Here is an 18,539-nt window from a genome sequence, read left to right on the forward strand (position 1 = left end):
GAGTGTTGTAGAACAGACTCAGAGATCCAGGTACACAAGTCTTTGAAGCTTGAATCACATGTAGACAACATGTTTAAAAAGGTGTTTGACACGGACTACTTCATTGTTTAGACCTTTGAGTATGGGAGTTCGGACATTACATTGAAGTTGTACAGGTCATTGATGAGGCCTCTTCTGGAATACTGTCTCCAATTCTGGTCTCCTTTTATGGGAAGGATATTATTAAGCTGGAGAGTGTTCAGAAAAGATTTAACAAGATGCTGCAGGGAATGGAGGGTTTGAGGTGTTGATAAGGTCAGTGGCAAGTGTCTTTTCCCTAGGGTGGGGGATTTCTAGACTAGGGGACATTTTTTAAGGTGAGAGGAGAAAGATGCAAAAAAGACATGAGGGGCAATTTTGTTTAGAGAGTGGTTCATGTGCGGAATGAACTTTTCGAGTAAGTGGTGGATGCGGGTACAGTTACAATGCTTCAAAGGACATTTAGATAAGTACACGAATAGGATATGTGGACCATATGAAAGCTGCAAATTTGTAAACGGTGCAGGAACTAAAGTGTGCCCAGCTCTTTGACACTCTTTCCGGCTGTTCCAGAACCTGTGGATTTTCCTTTATCGTCAGGCGTGGAAGATACCGAGAATCTGAGATGGACATGGTGGATATCAATGCATCGACTGTTTTGCAACCTGAAGAGGAGAATGAATTTCTTCTAAGACACCCTGGGCGCAAGATGCGAACTACTATGTTACATGCTGCCTGTATCAAGAGGCAGAGTTGGAGGTACTCGACCAGGTACGACAACGTACCAGGAGGAGTTACAAAAAGAAAGATACTTTTCCTCGGATTCAGAGGGTGAGACAATGTAGTGACTGTAATAAGGTCAAACAGTGGAACTCACAGAATAGGAGTTCTCTTAAAATGCTGTTAATCTGGTCTAGTCAGGGAACTTTTGTTGACAGATAAGAACAGGAGCGTTTAACATCCTGTTCACTCTGAAAAAGCTGGATCAGTGTCAAGGACTCTCCATATGTAAATAAAGGATGATAAGATATCGATGTATGTGGAGTTATTTATGCGTCATACTTACGGAAAGATGTTAATGGTTGGAAGCAGTTCAGAGAAGGTTTACGAGACTAATACTTGGAATGAATATATTACATTATGACGGAAGATTAGACAAGTTAGGCCTGTATCCTCTGGAGCTTGGAGGAGTCAGAGGTGACTTAATTGAAACATATAAGATCCTGAGGGGGCTTGATTAGGTACCTGGGGAAAGGGTCTTGTGGGAGAATCTAGAACTATAACCTGTCTAACTTGTCCTCTTAAAGCAATCCACTCATTCTAGGTATTAGTCTAGTAAACCTTCTCTGAACTGCTTCCAATGCATTAACATCCCTCCATAAATATGATGGCTGAAATAACTCCACAGAGGCAGGTATTCCATTACCAGTCGCCCTTTGCTTACATGTGGAGAGTTTAAAAATAAGGGGTGACCCATTTTAGACAGAGATAAGAAAAATAAATTCTCTCAAAGGGTCGTCTCTCTTTGGAAATCCTTTCCTCAAAGGTCTTGGATGCAGATTCCTAAAATATTTTTAGAGTGTGGGGAGATAGATTCTTGATTGTCAAGAGGATGAAAGACTTTCAGGGACGTGCAGGAATGTACCATTGAGGTTAAAATCAGATTGCTACGTTCTGATTGAATGGTAGAGCAGGCTCAAAGGGCTAACTCGCCTGTTCTTGTTCCTTGTTCATACCTTTGTAAAATTATACATGAATTAAAATTATACATTAATTCTTATGTTTGTGCAGACTTCAATTTTTGCCTCTACATCTGTTTGTTTGACTCCCTCTGTCACATGAATGCAACAGTGCCACACAGGATTTACAATGGATTGATGTCTATGTTGAGAGGCTGCTGCAGCATGTGAATCTAGATGAAGAATGGATATACAGGGCACTAAGTTCTTCTGACACCACTGCTTCTCATCAAGCATCATCGTTATTCTTTCCCTGGGTTCTGTGTCCCAAAGTAACAGTGTGAATGAGGTGGCCAGTGATGTTGGGACAGGGAGATGCACAGCCAATGCTTTAGCATGGCCAGGGGTTCAGGATTCTGCAAGTCTTTGTCCTGTACAGTATTTGGGAATGTATGTTATCTTGTTTCCCTTTAAGGGGCTCACATCCATGGGTTCTGCGGAACCCTTCTCACAGGTCTCCCTGTCCATTCCAAGTGCGGTCTGCAAAGTGCCCAGACTGTTGGATGTATATCTTCCTGAACATGTAGCTGCTGGGGGAGGCACACAATTAACCATGAAGCACTGTCCAGATTGGAGAAGCATAGATGCCCTGATCAAAGTCATTCTGACATGATGTCTGACCACGACCAATGTCATGGAAAGACATAGAAGACCACGCTTGACTTACCAGATCGGGACCACCTAAGTGATGGGTATCATATACTTCAATGTAGACTATTCCTCTGAGACCTTGAGACATGGCTGTTCACTTGCTGCCTGAGTGTGCTTGATGTGTAAGCTGCTGGCACATGGTACAGCTGTGGGATTGATGGAACACATTACTATACAGTAACATGAATGTCTCCTTAACTGACAATTACTGAGCAGCAAGGCAAGTTGTCTGGGTGTTTGTGCTAATTGGCATGGTAAGGCAAGACATGGATGGTGAGAACATGCAGGTAGTCATTAATCGAATGAACACTACAAGAAAGCAGTCCAGAAATGTAGTTTAGTCTTTAATCCATGAACGAGGGGTGCCTGGCTGTGCATAAAGTGTCCTTGCCTCCAGTGGGCTGTGCAATTCAAGTCTGTGCTTCCTGAGATGCCTATAAGTAGATCAGAAAGTAACATAATGGGGGTGATGGATTGGCAGCATTGGATGCCAATGCCCACAAATGAGGGGTAGCACGCTAGCTTAGTGGTGAGCACTGCTGCCTCACACAAAAGGGACCTAGGTTCAATTCCATCCTCGGCTGACAGTTTTGGGTTTGCACATTCTTCCCATGTCTGCGTGGGTTTCCTCCAGATGCTCTGGTTTCCTCTCACAGTCCAAAGATGTGCAGGTTAGGTGGACTGCCTGTGCTAAATTGCCCATTGTGTCCAGGGAAATGCAGGCTAAGTGGAATAGCGTAGGGGGGGGTGCTCTTTGGAAGGTAAGTGTGAACTTAATAGGCTGAATGGCCTACTTCCACACTGTAGGGATTCTATAATTCTTGTGACTGGTTCCTCAGATGCTGCTTGGTGCTGAGCCACATGGAAGCAGCTCGCACGTGGTGAACGTTATGAAGCAAGTTGTAGCATTAATCAGGTGTTTAACATGCTATAATCCTCCTTAAATGACAACTCGTCACTGCCTGGTGAGAAATCTGCCGAGCTGCTTCGCCATTCTGAACTGAGCTCCTGATTCTTCTGAACTAAATTCCAAGGTAAATTGACAGTATTCTGTTGTTTTTGTAAAGTCAGCAGTATAAAACTTACAACTATCAACACCACAGGAGTCCTCCCAAGCACGTGACTGCAGGCACATGCTTTCTTGAAAATTGATGTACTTGGGTCACTACTTCAGATGGCTCTCTGACTTCCTTAAAAAAAACTAACTTTCCACAACTGACCTACACCCATTTGCCTCTGTTTTAAAACCCAAATTCCAAAATATAATGCATAATACAAAACACATCTTTCATGATATCAGTCAAAATTGGAAAAATTGTATCTCTCCTCTTTCTACTTGTCCACCAGTTCATATTTTTTATTACACACTCAAAATTGTTTGTGTTGCCTTCTAGTCTTTAACTCCTTTCTATCCACGTACGGCTTCCACGCAGATTCACTGTCATATCTATATTCACTATTGCTTCTTCATCTTTAACATTCTGAAGTTTTCTCCTTTCTTTTGTAAATGTTGATAGAATCTCTTTTAAGTAAATGCTCTTCTGCAAGTTAATTAGTGTTACTATGGCAACTCCAAGCAATGCTGCAAAGGATATTCTAGCAATAAACCCACTGTCAAGACTTTATCCAACTTCATTGCAGGCTTTCTTCCCTGCTAGCAGATTGAAGAATATATTTTCTAAATTTAAGAAACTGAATTTTATTCCAAGTGATTTGTAATGGAAGCTTATTTCATAAAATTACAATTTGAGAAATACATAACTAACTTCTCATTCGTGATCTCAATAGGACCTCAATGTGGACACTACCAGGGTCCTTCTTCAATTTGACAGAGCTTTCTTTGTTGTATTCAATTCCCTCAAAGACTAGTCCCTTTGTTGTATCTGTAACCTCTTCTAGTCTCTTAACATTCCAAAATCTTAGAGCGCTTCCAATTCCAGCCTCCTGAGCTTCTTCAAATTTCATCACTGCACTTTTGACAGATGAGCTGCCAAATGCTTTGGTCACACTCTGGAATTCCCTCCAAAACCACACCCACCCCCAACCTCTCTCTGTCTTCTGAATTATTTCTCAAAACAGCTCAGCAACCTCACTTTTGGACATCTGCTCAAGAGGTTAGATTTTGACAAGGCAGCAGAGGCAGGTTAGAAGGGACGCAACACACTGCCTTCCTACTGCCTGACATCTATGATAAGGGCCACTTATTGAAGATGGATCTTAACAGTGGGAAGCAGCAGGGGCCCCAGGAACAGAAGCAACCATCTATTGCACAGAGTTCAAAAGGCACTAATCCTTTTCTGGTGGGCCAGCAGGAGATGACCATGAAATCAAGAGCATCACTGAAAAATTATTTTCTCAACAATGTTACCGATGGCTGCATATAGAAGCACGTAGTAGTTATGTAACACGTACCCTTTAAGAACAAGTTACTGTCTCAAGGCCCAGAGGGACATTCTATGTCAATTACTATCAATCTGACAATAACTGCAAGCCTTTTAGCATCATCCTCATTTCAAGAGGTCAGCAGCTGACCTTTTGAGGTTGCACGATCTAAAGCCCACCATTGCACATCTCGGGTCACAAATGCACTTTTTGTGTGGAAAACTGATTTCGTAATTTCATTACAGATGAAAATAGTCAAGCACAGATGGCTATTGGCTTTTTCTTAATACCAGGACTCCATCAAGTGCAGGACAGGATCACCTGCAGCCATTCTGTCAAAGCTAGCCATCTGAATTCGGAGACTCAAACAACAGGGTTTCCAATCAATTAATATTCAGTTGAGCTGCACTCACTGCAGCTGATTCCTTCTGCTTTGCACAAACTTTCCTGGCTGAATTTATTATGCATTCATTTTTAGGCAAGTGTAGGTGCGGAATATGTTATTCCTATCACATACAGTTCATACATAACTACCGAGAAGCAAGGCATCCCAGATGATGGCGTGGGCGCTGGCCTCAGTAAAACACCTGACAATTGATGCATTAAATACAATCTCAGCACAGGGAAAATGCTGTCCTGATGGCTTTACAAACCAAAGGTGCCCTTGCAGTACTGTCCACCAGGGCTTCTGCGTTGTTTGATCTGCACAACACAATTTTTTTAATAATACATTTGTGCAATGTGGGCATCGCTGGTTGGCCAGCATTGATTGCCTTCCTTCCAGCTGCCCTTGAGAAGGTGATGGTGCATTGCGCTGCCTTCTTGAATGACTGCAGTCCATATACTCTGGGCTGATCCTCAATGCCATTAGGAAGGGAATTCCAGAATTTTCACCCAGTAACAGTAAACGAACAATGATATATATTTCCAAATCAGGATGGTGAGTGGGTTGGAGGGGAACTTGCAGGTGGTGGTGTCCTGACGTATCTAATGCCCTTGTCCTCCTGGTTTGGAAGGTGCTGCCTGAGGATCTTGGGTGAATTTTGACAGTGCATCTTGTAGATAGTACACACTGCTGCTAAGCATCGGTCATAGAGGGAATGGATGCTCGTGGATGCAGTGCCAATCAGATGGAGTGCTTTGTCCTGGACGGTGTCAAACTTCTAGTTGGAGTTGCATTCATCCAGTCAGGTGGGGATTATTCCATCACACTCCTGATTTCTGCCTTGTAGATGATAGATAGGCTTTGGAGAGTCAGGAGGTGAGTTACTTGCTGCAGTATTCCTCACTTCTCACCTGCTCTTATAGCCAGTGAGTTTATGTAGGAAGTTCAGTTGAGATTCTGATCAATGCTAACCCACCAGGATATCAATAGTGAAGCATGCAGTCATGGCAGTATGACTGAATGCCAAGGGGTGGTGGTTAGATTGTCTCTTATTGGTGATGGTCATAGCCTGCTATTTGTGTGGTGTAAATGATACTTGCCGCTTGTCAGCCCAAGCTTGGATATTGTCCAGATCTTGTTGCATTTGAACTTGGACTGCCTCACCTGGTTTGGCCTACATGTGACTCCAGACCCATAGCAATATGGTTGACTCCCAATTGCCCTCTACAATGGGCAAGCTTCAAAGAAATGCAGTTTTGACATTTTAGCCAATGAACGTTGAAGGGTGGAATATTACAATTTTAGCATTCAATTTTTTTTAGTTAAGACAGGGACAACATAATTAAATTACTTGGTTAAATCTGTCTCTGTGCATGTTCAAAGATTCTTAAAGGCAGCAGGACAGGTCAACAAATGGATAAGGAGAACCACCAATTTCATTGGGACAACACCAACATCCTGGGACAAGCTAAGCAGAGACAGGCACGGGAATTCCTAGAAGCCTGGCACTCCATAAAGAAATGCATTAACAAACACACAGAACTCGACCACATATACACTTCACTATGAAGGAAAACTGAAAGTGAGGCAATCCAGCTCAACAGACTCCAGAGTTTAAAAACCAGGCAGGAAAACACACCAATGCTTGCAGGCTGTACTAATGATTTTACCCAGCACGGTAACGAAACGTCTGCAGAACAACAAACCAGCTCAGTGGGACAACCAACCCCAACAACCCGACCTACAAATCTACACCAAAACCTTAGAGGTCAATAAATTGATAAATAGGCATTTGGGACATCTGCCTTTATCAAGATATTTAATTCAAGAGCAAGGCGGTTATGATGAGGTTATAAGCAATATTCGTTAGGACACAGCTGGAGTATTGTGTGTAGTTCTGGTTACATTATAGGAGGGATGTGACTGAACTAGAAAGGTTGCAGAAGAGATACACTAGGATGTTGCCTGAGCTGGAGCAGTTGAGGTATGAAAACAGACCAGAGAGCTGGGCTTGTTTTTCTTAGAGCAGTGAAGACTGAGGGCAAATCTGATTAGGCTAGATAGAGAGAAACCTTTCCTCTTAAATCAGGGGTCAGTAACAAAGGGTACAATTATAAGCTAAATAATGTTTAGAGGGGATTTGAGGACAAATTTTTATCCATGAAGGTATCTAGAACTCACTGCCTGAAGACGTTTAAGAACTATTTCAATGAACATTTGAAATGCCATAGCGTAAAAAGGTATGGGCCAAGAGCTAGAAAATGGGATTAGAATACATGTATGTTTGATGACTGGTACACACACAATAGGCCCAATGGCCTCTTTATGAGCTTCAAAAACATTTTCACTCTCTGACTATGTCTTAATCTTTCAGTCGGAATACAAGATACATAACAACTTTCAAAACACATTTGTTCTTACAATATGTGAGCATCACTATTCCAAGTAAACAGGCTTTTACACACAAACATAAGATAACAAAGTGTGAAGCTGGATGAACACAGCAGGCCAAGCAGCAGCTCAGGAGCACAAAAGCTGACGTTTCGGGCCTAGACCCTTCATCAGAGAGGGGGATGGGGTGAGGGTTCTGGAATAAATAGGGAGAGAGGGGGAGGCGGACCAAAGATGGAGAGAAAAGAAGATAGGTGGAGAGGAGAGTATAGGTGGGGAGGTAGGGAGGGGATAGGTCAGTCCAGGGAAGATGGACAGGTCAAGGAGGTGGGATGAGGTTAGTAGGTAGGAAATGGAGGTGAGGCTTGAGGTGGGAGGAAGGGATGGGTGAGAGGAAGAACAGGTTAGGGAGGCGGAGACAGGCTGGGCTGGTTTTGGGATGCAGTCGGGGAAGGGGACGAGCTGGGCTGGTTGTGTGATGCAGTGGGGGGGAAGGGATGAACTGGGCTGGTTTTGGGATACAGTGGGGGAAGGGGAGATTTTGAAGCTTGGGAAGTCCACACTGATACCATTGGGCTGCAGGGTTCCCAAGCGGAATATGAGTTGCTGTTCCTGCAACCTTCGGGTGGCATCATTGTGGCATTGCAGGAGGCGCATCATGGACATGTCATCTGAAGAATGGGAGGGGGGTGAGTGTTAAAATTGCTCGCGACTGGGAGGTGCAGTTGTTTATTGTGAAGGTGTTCGAGCGGAGGTGTTCTGCAAAGTGGTCCCCAAGCCTCCGCTTGGTTTCCCCAATGTAGAGGTAGCCACACCGGGTACAGTGGATGCAGTATACCACATTGGCAGATGTGCACGTGAACATCTGCTTAATATGGAAAGTCATCTTGGGGCCTGGGATGGGGGTGAGGGAGGTGGTGTGGGCGCAAGTGTAGCACTGCCTGCGGTTGCAGGCGAAGGTACCAGGTGTGGTGCGGTTGGAGGGGAGTGTGGAGCGAACAAGGGAGTCATGGAGAGAGTGGTCTCTCCTGAAGGCAGACAAGGGTGGGGATGGAAAAATGTCTTGGGTGGTGGGGTCAGACTGTAGATGGCAGAAGTGTCGGAGGATGATGCGTTGTATCCGGAGGATGGTGGGGTGGTGTGAGAGAACGAGGGGGATTCTCTTGGGGCAGTTGTGGTGGGGGCGGGGTGTGAGGGATGTGTAGTTACTCTCCTTTACACACAAACAAGTGTTTTCACTGAGACAGACTGTTGATCCAAAGAGCCTTTTTTACCTCTCTATTCACAACACAATAAAATTAAAACCCTCAAAGATCCTGAATATTGACCCCAATGGTTCCTAACCAGACTTTTGAATAGCCAATCGCAGACCATATAAATAGTCAATTCTAGCCACCAGTTTGTATCTTAAACAAAAGGCTCAACAATTTATTAGCAATATAGTAACTTTAGCAAAGTAAGAATTAAACAAAATAATCTAATTGGTCTATATTTTAAACGCTAAAATTTTGGTTTTTCAGCCCCATTCACACAAAAGGCAGACAAACAAACAGGAGAAATAAAAGAAAATAACAAACCTGACTAATTACTGAATTAGTTTACACAATATGTATTCATAGCATTGATGATGGTTTCTTGGTTGATATTCTTAAGATGTCAATCAGAATAATTTTTACAGTTCATCCATCTACAAGCAGTAATACATAGTTTTCAACTCTGAGCTTCCAGGAGCTGCTCTTGGGAGGTTAGACAGGGAGCTTTCAAATCATCAGACTATAACAACAACAACAACAACAACAACCAGACTCTTTTTTTCCCCCCACAGAAAGCACAGTCTGAAACCCAGTTCAAACTCTGAATCCTTCTTGATAGGCTGATTGTCTCCTCCAATGAGGTCCCAATCATGACTCAACATTTGCCATCGACTTGAAAATTAGGTATTTTCCAGACCTGCTGGAATCAATTCCCATGAACTGACATTGTTAACAGCTTCTACCACCTGGTTAAACATAATTTCCTCCCCCAGTTATGAAGCATCTATGAAACTTTTGATCAGAAGCCAAACTGCAACTAACTTTCAGGACTGGCCTCGCAAATAAACAAAAGCTTGTTTGGTCTGTTTTTATTTAAACACATTCTATTATCCACAGTCTTGTAGTCATCTTTAGCTCACAGCTCTCAGTTCACAGTTCCAAACCAAAATTGATAAAATAGTAACATTGATTTTTCACCAATGACGGATTTAACACAAGGAGCAGGATTAGGCCATTCAGCCCCTTAATCCTGGTCTACCACTTAATGAAATCATGGCTAATCTACTAATCCCACTGCTGATGACTTTTAATCTCCTTGTTTGGCGAGAATTTACACACTGCCTTAAAAATATTCAAAGGTTGTACAGCTGTGTATAAATGATTTAGCATTGAAACTTAAAGCATGGTTTACTCACGAGTTTTGTATAATTACTTTGAGCTTTAATTTGCTTTAGGTAACAACAATAGTTGAGGAGTTGCATATGATTCTTTCTTAAAGGATTTTGGAGAATACTTAGATGTATTGATTGAGGCTTTTGGAAAGGTATCAAATCACTATGGAGTGATTTAAACAGATACATGCATTAATTTATTGGTGCCACATTTTCCTAAAAAAGATCTAAGGAGTTGGTAAGGCACAAACTGTTACAAAAACACTGAAATTCAGCAGGTCTGCCAGCTCTGTGCAGTAAAAGCAGAGTTAACATTTTGGGTCCATTGGCCCTTCTTCAGAACAGCTTCTACCAGAACTGCTGAGATTTTCCAGCAATTTCTGAATTTGTTTCTGATATCCAGCATGCACATTCTTTGTTTATTTTTGACCTAACAGAGTGATTGGGATGTCAAAGAATGAATCAGGAGTGAGTGGAAGTGATGTTGCTAAGATGTTCATGACTGCCAAAGAAAACAATCAGGAATTTGGCAAGATTGACTTTGAGATGTTCATCAGCTAAACAGAGTTCAGTATGTCTCTGATCATGCACAGGGTTATCCAACAAGAGTTAATAAGTCAGTAGTCCTTTTGAGTTGGTGCATAAGAAAGGAAGACTGAAGGCAGATAGAGAACTTCAGTCATGACAACCGAACCAGATCCAGCCAACCACTATGACAGTCAAAATTGTCTACAGCACAGATAAAGGTCCTTCAGTCCAACGAATCTGCACCAGTCAAAAACAATCACCTAACTATTTTGAGATAACTAGGTGCAGAGCTGAATGAACACAGCAGGCCAAGCAGCATCAGATGAGCAGGAAAGCTGACTTTTCGGGTTGAGACCCTTCTCCAGAAGAATACGTCATGATAAAGGCACAGCAGCAAAGTTCCAAACTAAAACTTGTAAATTAATTCTAGCAAGGGCTGTTCTGTATGTCAACGATGGAATACCACTACCCAGCCACAATGGGATGCCCTAAGATCAATATCACTGTTTCACTTTTATTATTACTATAGTGCCAACTTTATACCAGAGTAAAAGAAGGCAAAATGCAGTGTTTTGGTGTCCCTGCCAAGTATTAGTAGAACTCAAATCTTGAAATTTCTGTTTTCAAGAGTCAGATATTTGTGACTAAAACCCACTAACATTTATTGTTTACAATTTTCACTGTATTAATGGTGGTTTCTTTGGAAGGATAAAGTGATGGTGGGAAGAATTATTTTAACAAAGTATTAGTCGACTAAGTTGATGGCTTATGGAAGGTAGAGCTATGTAAACTGATAACTTTTTTTGGTCGTCTGTGTCAATCATTCTTTGCATTTTAGGAAATATCCGGCGTGGACAGTAGTAAAGTATCAAGTGAACAGTGTATTTCAGTGGCACATTCAGAATAAGTATGCCTAGACTTTTGTGAGAGCCACATATAAAGCTTAAATTTGTATTTTCTTTTTTTTTTCATATCTCCACTCACTTTCCGAACACATCTTAATGATCTGATTTAGGCTAATCTATTAATCGGTAACGGTGCCAGCAGCAGTCATTTCTGAACCTCTAACTTAAAATTCAAGGAAGCAATGTTTCCATGTGGGAATCACAGGTGGTATCCCACTGATTAAGGAATCCTTTGGTTCCCACATCCACTCTTAGAATATATTATTCAGTACTCTGTGTTGTTTTATCCAACCAAACCAAAACACAAAGGAATCATCCAGCAGAAAATCTGAGCTCTTAAGTGTAACCATTTTTATTAGAAAATGGTATGTATTAATATGACAAAGCAAGCTTCCATAGAATGATGGAAACAGAACATCTACTGTAAAAATTTTACTTCAGAGTAAAGAATCTCAAATTGGATCTTGAAAATGTTATTTTGTCAACGTAAATTGGCAAATAGACATTTAAGAGATGCAAGCTGTAGCAACAGACTCAAGACTGGACTTACTGACAAAGTTCTCAGACAGAATGCCACATTTTTTCAAAGGAGGACCATTGCTGATTTTATCTATTATGGCAGAATCTAACGTAGGTACTTCTATCATTGTCCCTTGAACAATTATCAAATTAAGCTGAAATTTATAGAAATCATTTCCTTAAAGAGCAGACAGATAGAATATGAAGAAATTTATCTGAAATCATTGTTTACAGAGTCAAAGAATTAGTTCAAAAATAAAATTAGTTTGTTGCTTTGAAAAGTGCAACATATGGTTTGGGAATTGGGAGGGGAATGAGATTAGATGAGACAGTTTTATGTAGCAAACCACTTACGTACCTAAAAGGCCAGATCCAATTCCGTGTTGGAATATCTTATAATTTTAAAAATGAAAAGCATTTTGAGATATTTCCAAAATGTCAACATGAAAATCCGATTATTATGTTTATTTTCCTCTGGTTTCTAACATGAATCAAAAAAGAGTATAGTGATTTAACTCACACTGTTTTTTTGTTTCAAAAGCTGTTATATAAACATGAATCATTTCCTACAATAGCAATTGAAAGAGAATACGGTGGCATATTTCCCTTTGACGAGTGGAAAAGAAATGTACAAACAACTGTACTGAACATCACATGTAATAACAGAAAACATTCAGCTGCATTTTTATTCTTAAATGCTCCTTTAAATATAAGTTGTAACCATTGTTGGGATGGGCTCGATTTAATCAAACTGAAAACAAGAGTTCATGGCCTCTGTTAATAGGAGTGTTAGCACAGGTTCAAGAATCTGCTTCCTGCACATCAGCAGCATGAAAGAAAGATGACAAGTCTATGAAAACAAAAGGGCTTAGTTACTAAACTCAGGAAAGGCCAACCCTGAAATGGCTCATTTATACAGAGGACATACTAGAATGGACCATCGGAAAGAAACTCAGCTAGGAATTGGGTGCAGCTTCTGGAGGAGACAATGGTAATAAAGATTATAAGAAGTAATCAAGAAACTTTGTTCATTAAAACTTAGAACAATTCAGTTTACTAGACTACCAACTCCAGACTATGTGTTTATCAGCCTGCTACACTTTTTTATAGTTTGTGGATGCATTCTGCACTAATGCTGTATTCACCATCATGGGAAAACTACATCACTCAACTTCAACTTCAGATTCTACAAAGGTGAGTGTACTACATCATCAGAAGAAACCAAAGACTTAAATTTGTTGCATAGCAAGATAAAGGGTGTTCCGACGCTATTAGCAACATCTTTCCTTACCTCCAGATGTTCTAAAATATATGGAGGATTGGTCATACCAAGCCTCAGCATTGCTCCCTCAGGAATAACTTCGATCAGTTTCCAAAGCAGTGTTGGAAGGTCTGTCCCAATGTCTCTTCCATAAGCCCCTGTGTCTTCACTCGTCAGCCATATTTCACAGACACCTTCTGTTTGAGGGAGAAAGAAAAAGAGGAAAAAATGTAAACTCTCACATTTTGCTTTCCGAATTCATCAGCAATGTGGGCAATTAGTTTGGATTGGCATGTAGCTTCTAAAGTGTATCATTTTAGTGTTTATTGAAATCTATCATCTGGGTACACTGGATGACATACATTAAGTTCTAAACAACACAAAGCACTGGAATGACTAAAAATTAATTATATCAGTTTTCAAAATGCCAGTTTTATAGGCTTTTTAAAAAAATTATATAAACATTATTTATTTTTAAGGACAGAGTTTAAAGTCTGAACATAAATGTACTTGCAACAAAACGCACAAAAATAAACACTAAAAAGAATCTTTTCTCTCACACCATCTTGCAATGGAAACTAAGGTCTGGTTATTGGCACTTGTTGAAATTGGCCTCGCGTCAGGTTTTTAAAATTAATATAGCTAGATTTACACACGTCAATTGTTATGTTGTCTTTCGACAAGCATTGCCCAACAAATTCTAATTTTAATGCTGCTTCAACTACAATTATTATTCATTAGTTCCAGAACTGGTGCAAACACCCAACAATATCTTCTTTAACAAACATCATTATATTTCCATCTGAATAGTGAACTATTTTCACCTTTATTTGGATGGAGATCATGATGGAAAATTACCCTTACACTATTAGGTGTTCAGCAAGGGGAGCAAGAGAATTTTATGGAAACTCCACTCCTGTGCAAAACAACAATGAATTCTTACTGTGAACTAGGTGGAGACTGGAAGCCCCCTGTTGAACTGAGGTATTAAATTAAATCAAATGAAGAGGAAACAGCTGTAGCAGTAAATCATCAACAGGCAAGAGCTCCTCAACTTCTGAGAATATCAACAGACGAATTAGCAGTCTAATATGGTGTTCAAAAATTCATGAAGATTTATTAAATAGGACAGAACAATTAACAAACGTCTTTATCCAAAGTGAAAAATAGGATATCATCTTCATACATTAAACAACAATCCCACTCTCCGCTCAGCCTAATAAATGACTTGGGTTGAAATTGTCCATCATAAGAATGTGTTCAGAAAAAACTTCTTGTTTCCTACAAATAACTGTGTGTGGATATTGTAATTGGGAAAGTCAGATAAAGGGAAGGAGCCCCAAAAAACAAATATGAATTGCACATTAAAGGGAATATTGTCCTTGCATTTGAAAATAATCGCTGACTTTACTCAACTTCTTTCCGGTTTCTACAATATAGAACAATGTATCCGTGTTCAAACAATGATCGCAGATGATTAGAGGCAGAGCCCAACAGTGTGAGGAAACTGAACACCAAAAAGCAACACAGTCATCCAAGATCCTTCAGCAATCTGTCAGTTAGTATAGCTCTCCCACACCATTCAATTCAACTATTTTCTGAGCTAATTCACTGACAAAGCATTCTGATGTGTCAAGAGTCCAAAAATAAAACAGGGAGAAGACATGTAACTTAAATAGCAATGGGGCTTGCAAAAAAACTTAGTAAAAAGTTCAGCAATTAACACCTAGAAGATTCGCATAGAGATGCAGAAAGAATAATACTAAGCAAAAACATAGTGGCACGTACTTTAGAGTCAGCAGGAAACAAATAACTTCTGCCTTTTTAACAGTGACGTTTGCTGTCAGATTTCCTGTGCAGTACTACACTAGAACTTAAGCACTTAATTTATATTCAATTGATTAGCTAAAAAGACACCTGGCGCCGTGGATTTGGATCTTGTGTTATGATCAGGTAAGAATCAGCTCCTCTACTTAAATTCTTATACAAGGAATCAAGGGCTACAGGGAGAGTGCAGGGAAGTAGAGTTGAAATGCCCATCAGCCATGACTTAAATGGCGTGGTGGACCCGATGGGCCGAATGGCCTTACTTCCACTCCTATGTCTTATGGTCTTATGGTCTTAAATTGCCCAGTCAGTTGCAACAAATATTTTATTTTTCAGCACGCAATTAGATCACATCTCAATTAAAATGCAATACTAATCATGATTAAGGAGGCAATTACTAGGTATTCTTGAGTGAAAGAAAGCAAAATATTATTATTGAGAAAAATAATCAAACATGACATCAGACAACAGCAAAACACACATATAAAGTTTAAAATGGGTGTGTCCAATACAAAGTAAGAATGTGGTTTAAAAGTTCTTAGATGCCAAAATAAATTCAAAGTGCTGGAAAAACTCAAAGTCTGGCAGCAACTATTAAGAGAGGAACAGAGCCAATGTTTCAAGTCCAATGATGTTTCTTCAGAACATGCTTTAGTTCTGAAGAAGAATCGTGTTAACTTTCTCGCCACAGCTGCTGCCAGATCTGGTTTTTCTAGCCATTCCTTTTTGTTTCAGATCATCAGCTTCCAATTTTTTAATTTTCATTTTCTAAGAGAGGCCTTCAGTTGCAAGACTTGAACCTGAGGCTACATCTGTATAACTGACATTTCGCATCCTCAGCGGTCGTGAAATTTATAGATTCCTTGAATTTTTGGTGAGAGGTTGTTTCTTCAATTTGCTTTAATACTGGTGTTGGCTTCCATGAGGTTGAACTGTAAGCAAGGGGAGAGAGACAGCAAGCCTTTCAATATTCATGATTCCTTTTCTTTCCCTTTGTCTGCTGCTCTGTCAAGTACTGATTGAAATATAGTCCACTTGTGTATTCCTGAGTCTGACTCCATTGTTTTTTGCAAGTTGAATCATTGCAGACAACATTATATGTCCATTGGATGCATTTTCTCCTCAAAGTAAATCAAAACAGGAGATAGGGGGTTCTTAACACCTGCCTCAATTTGTGGTCAAGTGATCACTGCAACTGTTTTAAGTCCATGTTTTATCATTTTTAATATCTTTTCAGTCCTTGAATGTCGAAGTGATAAAATCAGATGATGAATGTTGATAATCCATACATTGTCGTTATCATGCCAACTGTGTCACCAGTACAAAAAAAACTATGCATCTTTGAACAATCAGAACACACAATCCTCATTAAGGTATGCAGAATTGAAGAAGGGTCATTGGACCTGAAACGTTAACTCTGCTTTCTTTCTACAGGTGCTGCCTTACCTGCTGAGTTTTTCCAGCAATTTATGATTTTGCTGTTGATATAGAATTGAACCTGGGAGCACAAGTTAGAATCATTAATGCAAATGTAAAATCATACAACTAACGTATAAAGGAGAAAAGTTGAATTTAAGAAAGATAAAAGAGACAGAAATAAAAAGAATAAATATGCTTCTTTATTTATATCTCAACACCCTATCCATTTTCAACATTCAGACTGTAAATCACTGTCACATAGAGGCTTTATGCATAACATATACATGATGCACTACACCATCTCACACAGACCCCTTTGACAGTACTTCCCAAGCCTACAGCCTCTATCACCAAGAAGGATAACTGCAACAGTTTCATTGTAGCACCACTACCCGCAACTTTTGTCCAAGCCAGATACTAAGTTGTGTCAAAATTCTGGAACTCCTTTCCTAACAGTACTATAAGTGCAGCAACACTTCAACAACTGCAGCAAATCAAGAAGTTAACTCATCACTACCTTCTCAAGGACAAGTATGAATAAGTATAGAATACCGACCGAACCAGCAAGTCCCACAAAATACCTCCACAGAGGCCGGTATCCCATCACAAGTCACCGTTTATTTACACGTGCATAGTACTTGACACTGGTTTGGCTACCTCAGAGCCAGCTCTCAAAGTGAACAGAACCTCTGACACTCCTGTTTATATCTGTTTGTCAAGGCTCCCTGATTAGCTGATTCAACAATTCCAACCAGGGAATTCATTCTGTGAAGTCCACCTGGCTGTCATCGTTACAATCACTACGTCACACCTCCTCTAAAATCCGGGACATTGGCCTGTTCTCTTTCTTGTAGCTGCTCTTGGCGCATTTTTGCACCAGGTCCAGTTCTTCCAACTCAGCCTCAGATACAAATAATAGTGTACCAGACTGTAGTCCGCCTCTTGCATCTGGAATGTCTCGGAACAAATTCATCCTCTTCATCAGGCGGAAAAGACATTGAGGCTGCGACATCCAACGTGTCCATCTCAGACTCCAAGGTTTCTCTGATGCTACATTGAGGCAGAGAACCCACACATTCCGACAGCCTTTCTACCTGCTCTAAGGAGCTGGGTATTGTTTTGCTCATGTCCTGTTTGAGAGTTTGCAGTTTTCCTGTGGTCTACATGCTTGTTCAGGGCTGCCTCATGAACCCAAACATTGTATTTCAAGGGACTTGACCTCACATTGACCATGCTGCTTAACTCATGTAGGGCCATTTCTACGGTTCGTGCACCAAACTTCATCCCCCTAAGTAAACCTCCTTGCTTGCTTAGAGGAGTGTTCTCTCTGGCATTGTCATTCCTGATGCCATTTCACCACACCACCAGCCCCCAACTTCTCCCCTCAAAAAAATGTCCAGGAACATCAGGTTTAATTTGGTGCAGTCTTTCCCTGTTTAGCAACTCTGCTGGAACTATTCCTGTAGTTGCACGAGGAATGGTATGATAATCAAACAGGAACCAAGTCAGTTGATATCGAATGAAGCTATAAACTGCTTCTTTAAGCCTGCTTTCAAAGTTAGGACTGCTCTTTCTCTCAGGCGTTTGGTTGATGGATGGTATGGGGCTGACCTTATATGCTGAATGCCCTTTGACTTTTGGAAATATTCGAAGTCCCTGCTGGTAAATGGTGGCCTTTTGTCTGTGACCAACACATCCAGGAGCCTGTGAACTGCAAGAGGCCCCCATGTTTGACTAAGCATGACTTTCTATGTATGTCCAACAACTCTGAATGTTCTTAGTCATGGTGGACACCCATTCAACACAGGAAAGGGCCAGCACAGTCAAAATATAACCAAATTGAGAGTTTACGTGGCCATTCTCATGAATGTGAGGGAACTGCTGGCTGCAATTCTTGCCTTTGTTGGCAATCCAAGGAAAGACCTAAGCTCCAGTACTGACATGGGAGTTGGGGCATCTTGATCACCTTCACTTTACCTTCTGATTGTTACACGGTCTTTGTCCACTCCGTAGCCCAACTAGGTCACTTGGGTGCCTGGAATACACATTTTTCTAAGTGCCCTTTGTTGGTTTTCCCTGTTATTAGCAC

The 18,539-nt window shown here is 40.7% G+C and overlaps 1 protein-coding gene across 5 annotated transcripts in view; it reads right to left on the minus strand.

The window, feature by feature from the left end:
- cdkal1 (CDK5 regulatory subunit associated protein 1-like 1) overlaps positions 1-18,539 on the minus strand; it is a 620,961-nt gene that overhangs the window by 303,319 nt on the left and 299,103 nt on the right. For all 5 annotated transcript variants that reach the window (XM_059653106.1, XM_048562402.2, XM_048562395.2 and 2 more), the window contains one exon: positions 13,235-13,401. In XM_059653106.1, coding sequence (XP_059509089.1) covers positions 13,235-13,401 — 167 coding nt within the window. The remainder of the gene's footprint in view (positions 1-13,234; positions 13,402-18,539) is intronic.

Source organism: Stegostoma tigrinum, chromosome 2 (assembly GCF_030684315.1).
Source record: "Stegostoma tigrinum isolate sSteTig4 chromosome 2, sSteTig4.hap1, whole genome shotgun sequence".
Classification (NCBI taxonomy): Eukaryota; Metazoa; Chordata; class Chondrichthyes; order Orectolobiformes; family Stegostomatidae; genus Stegostoma; species Stegostoma tigrinum.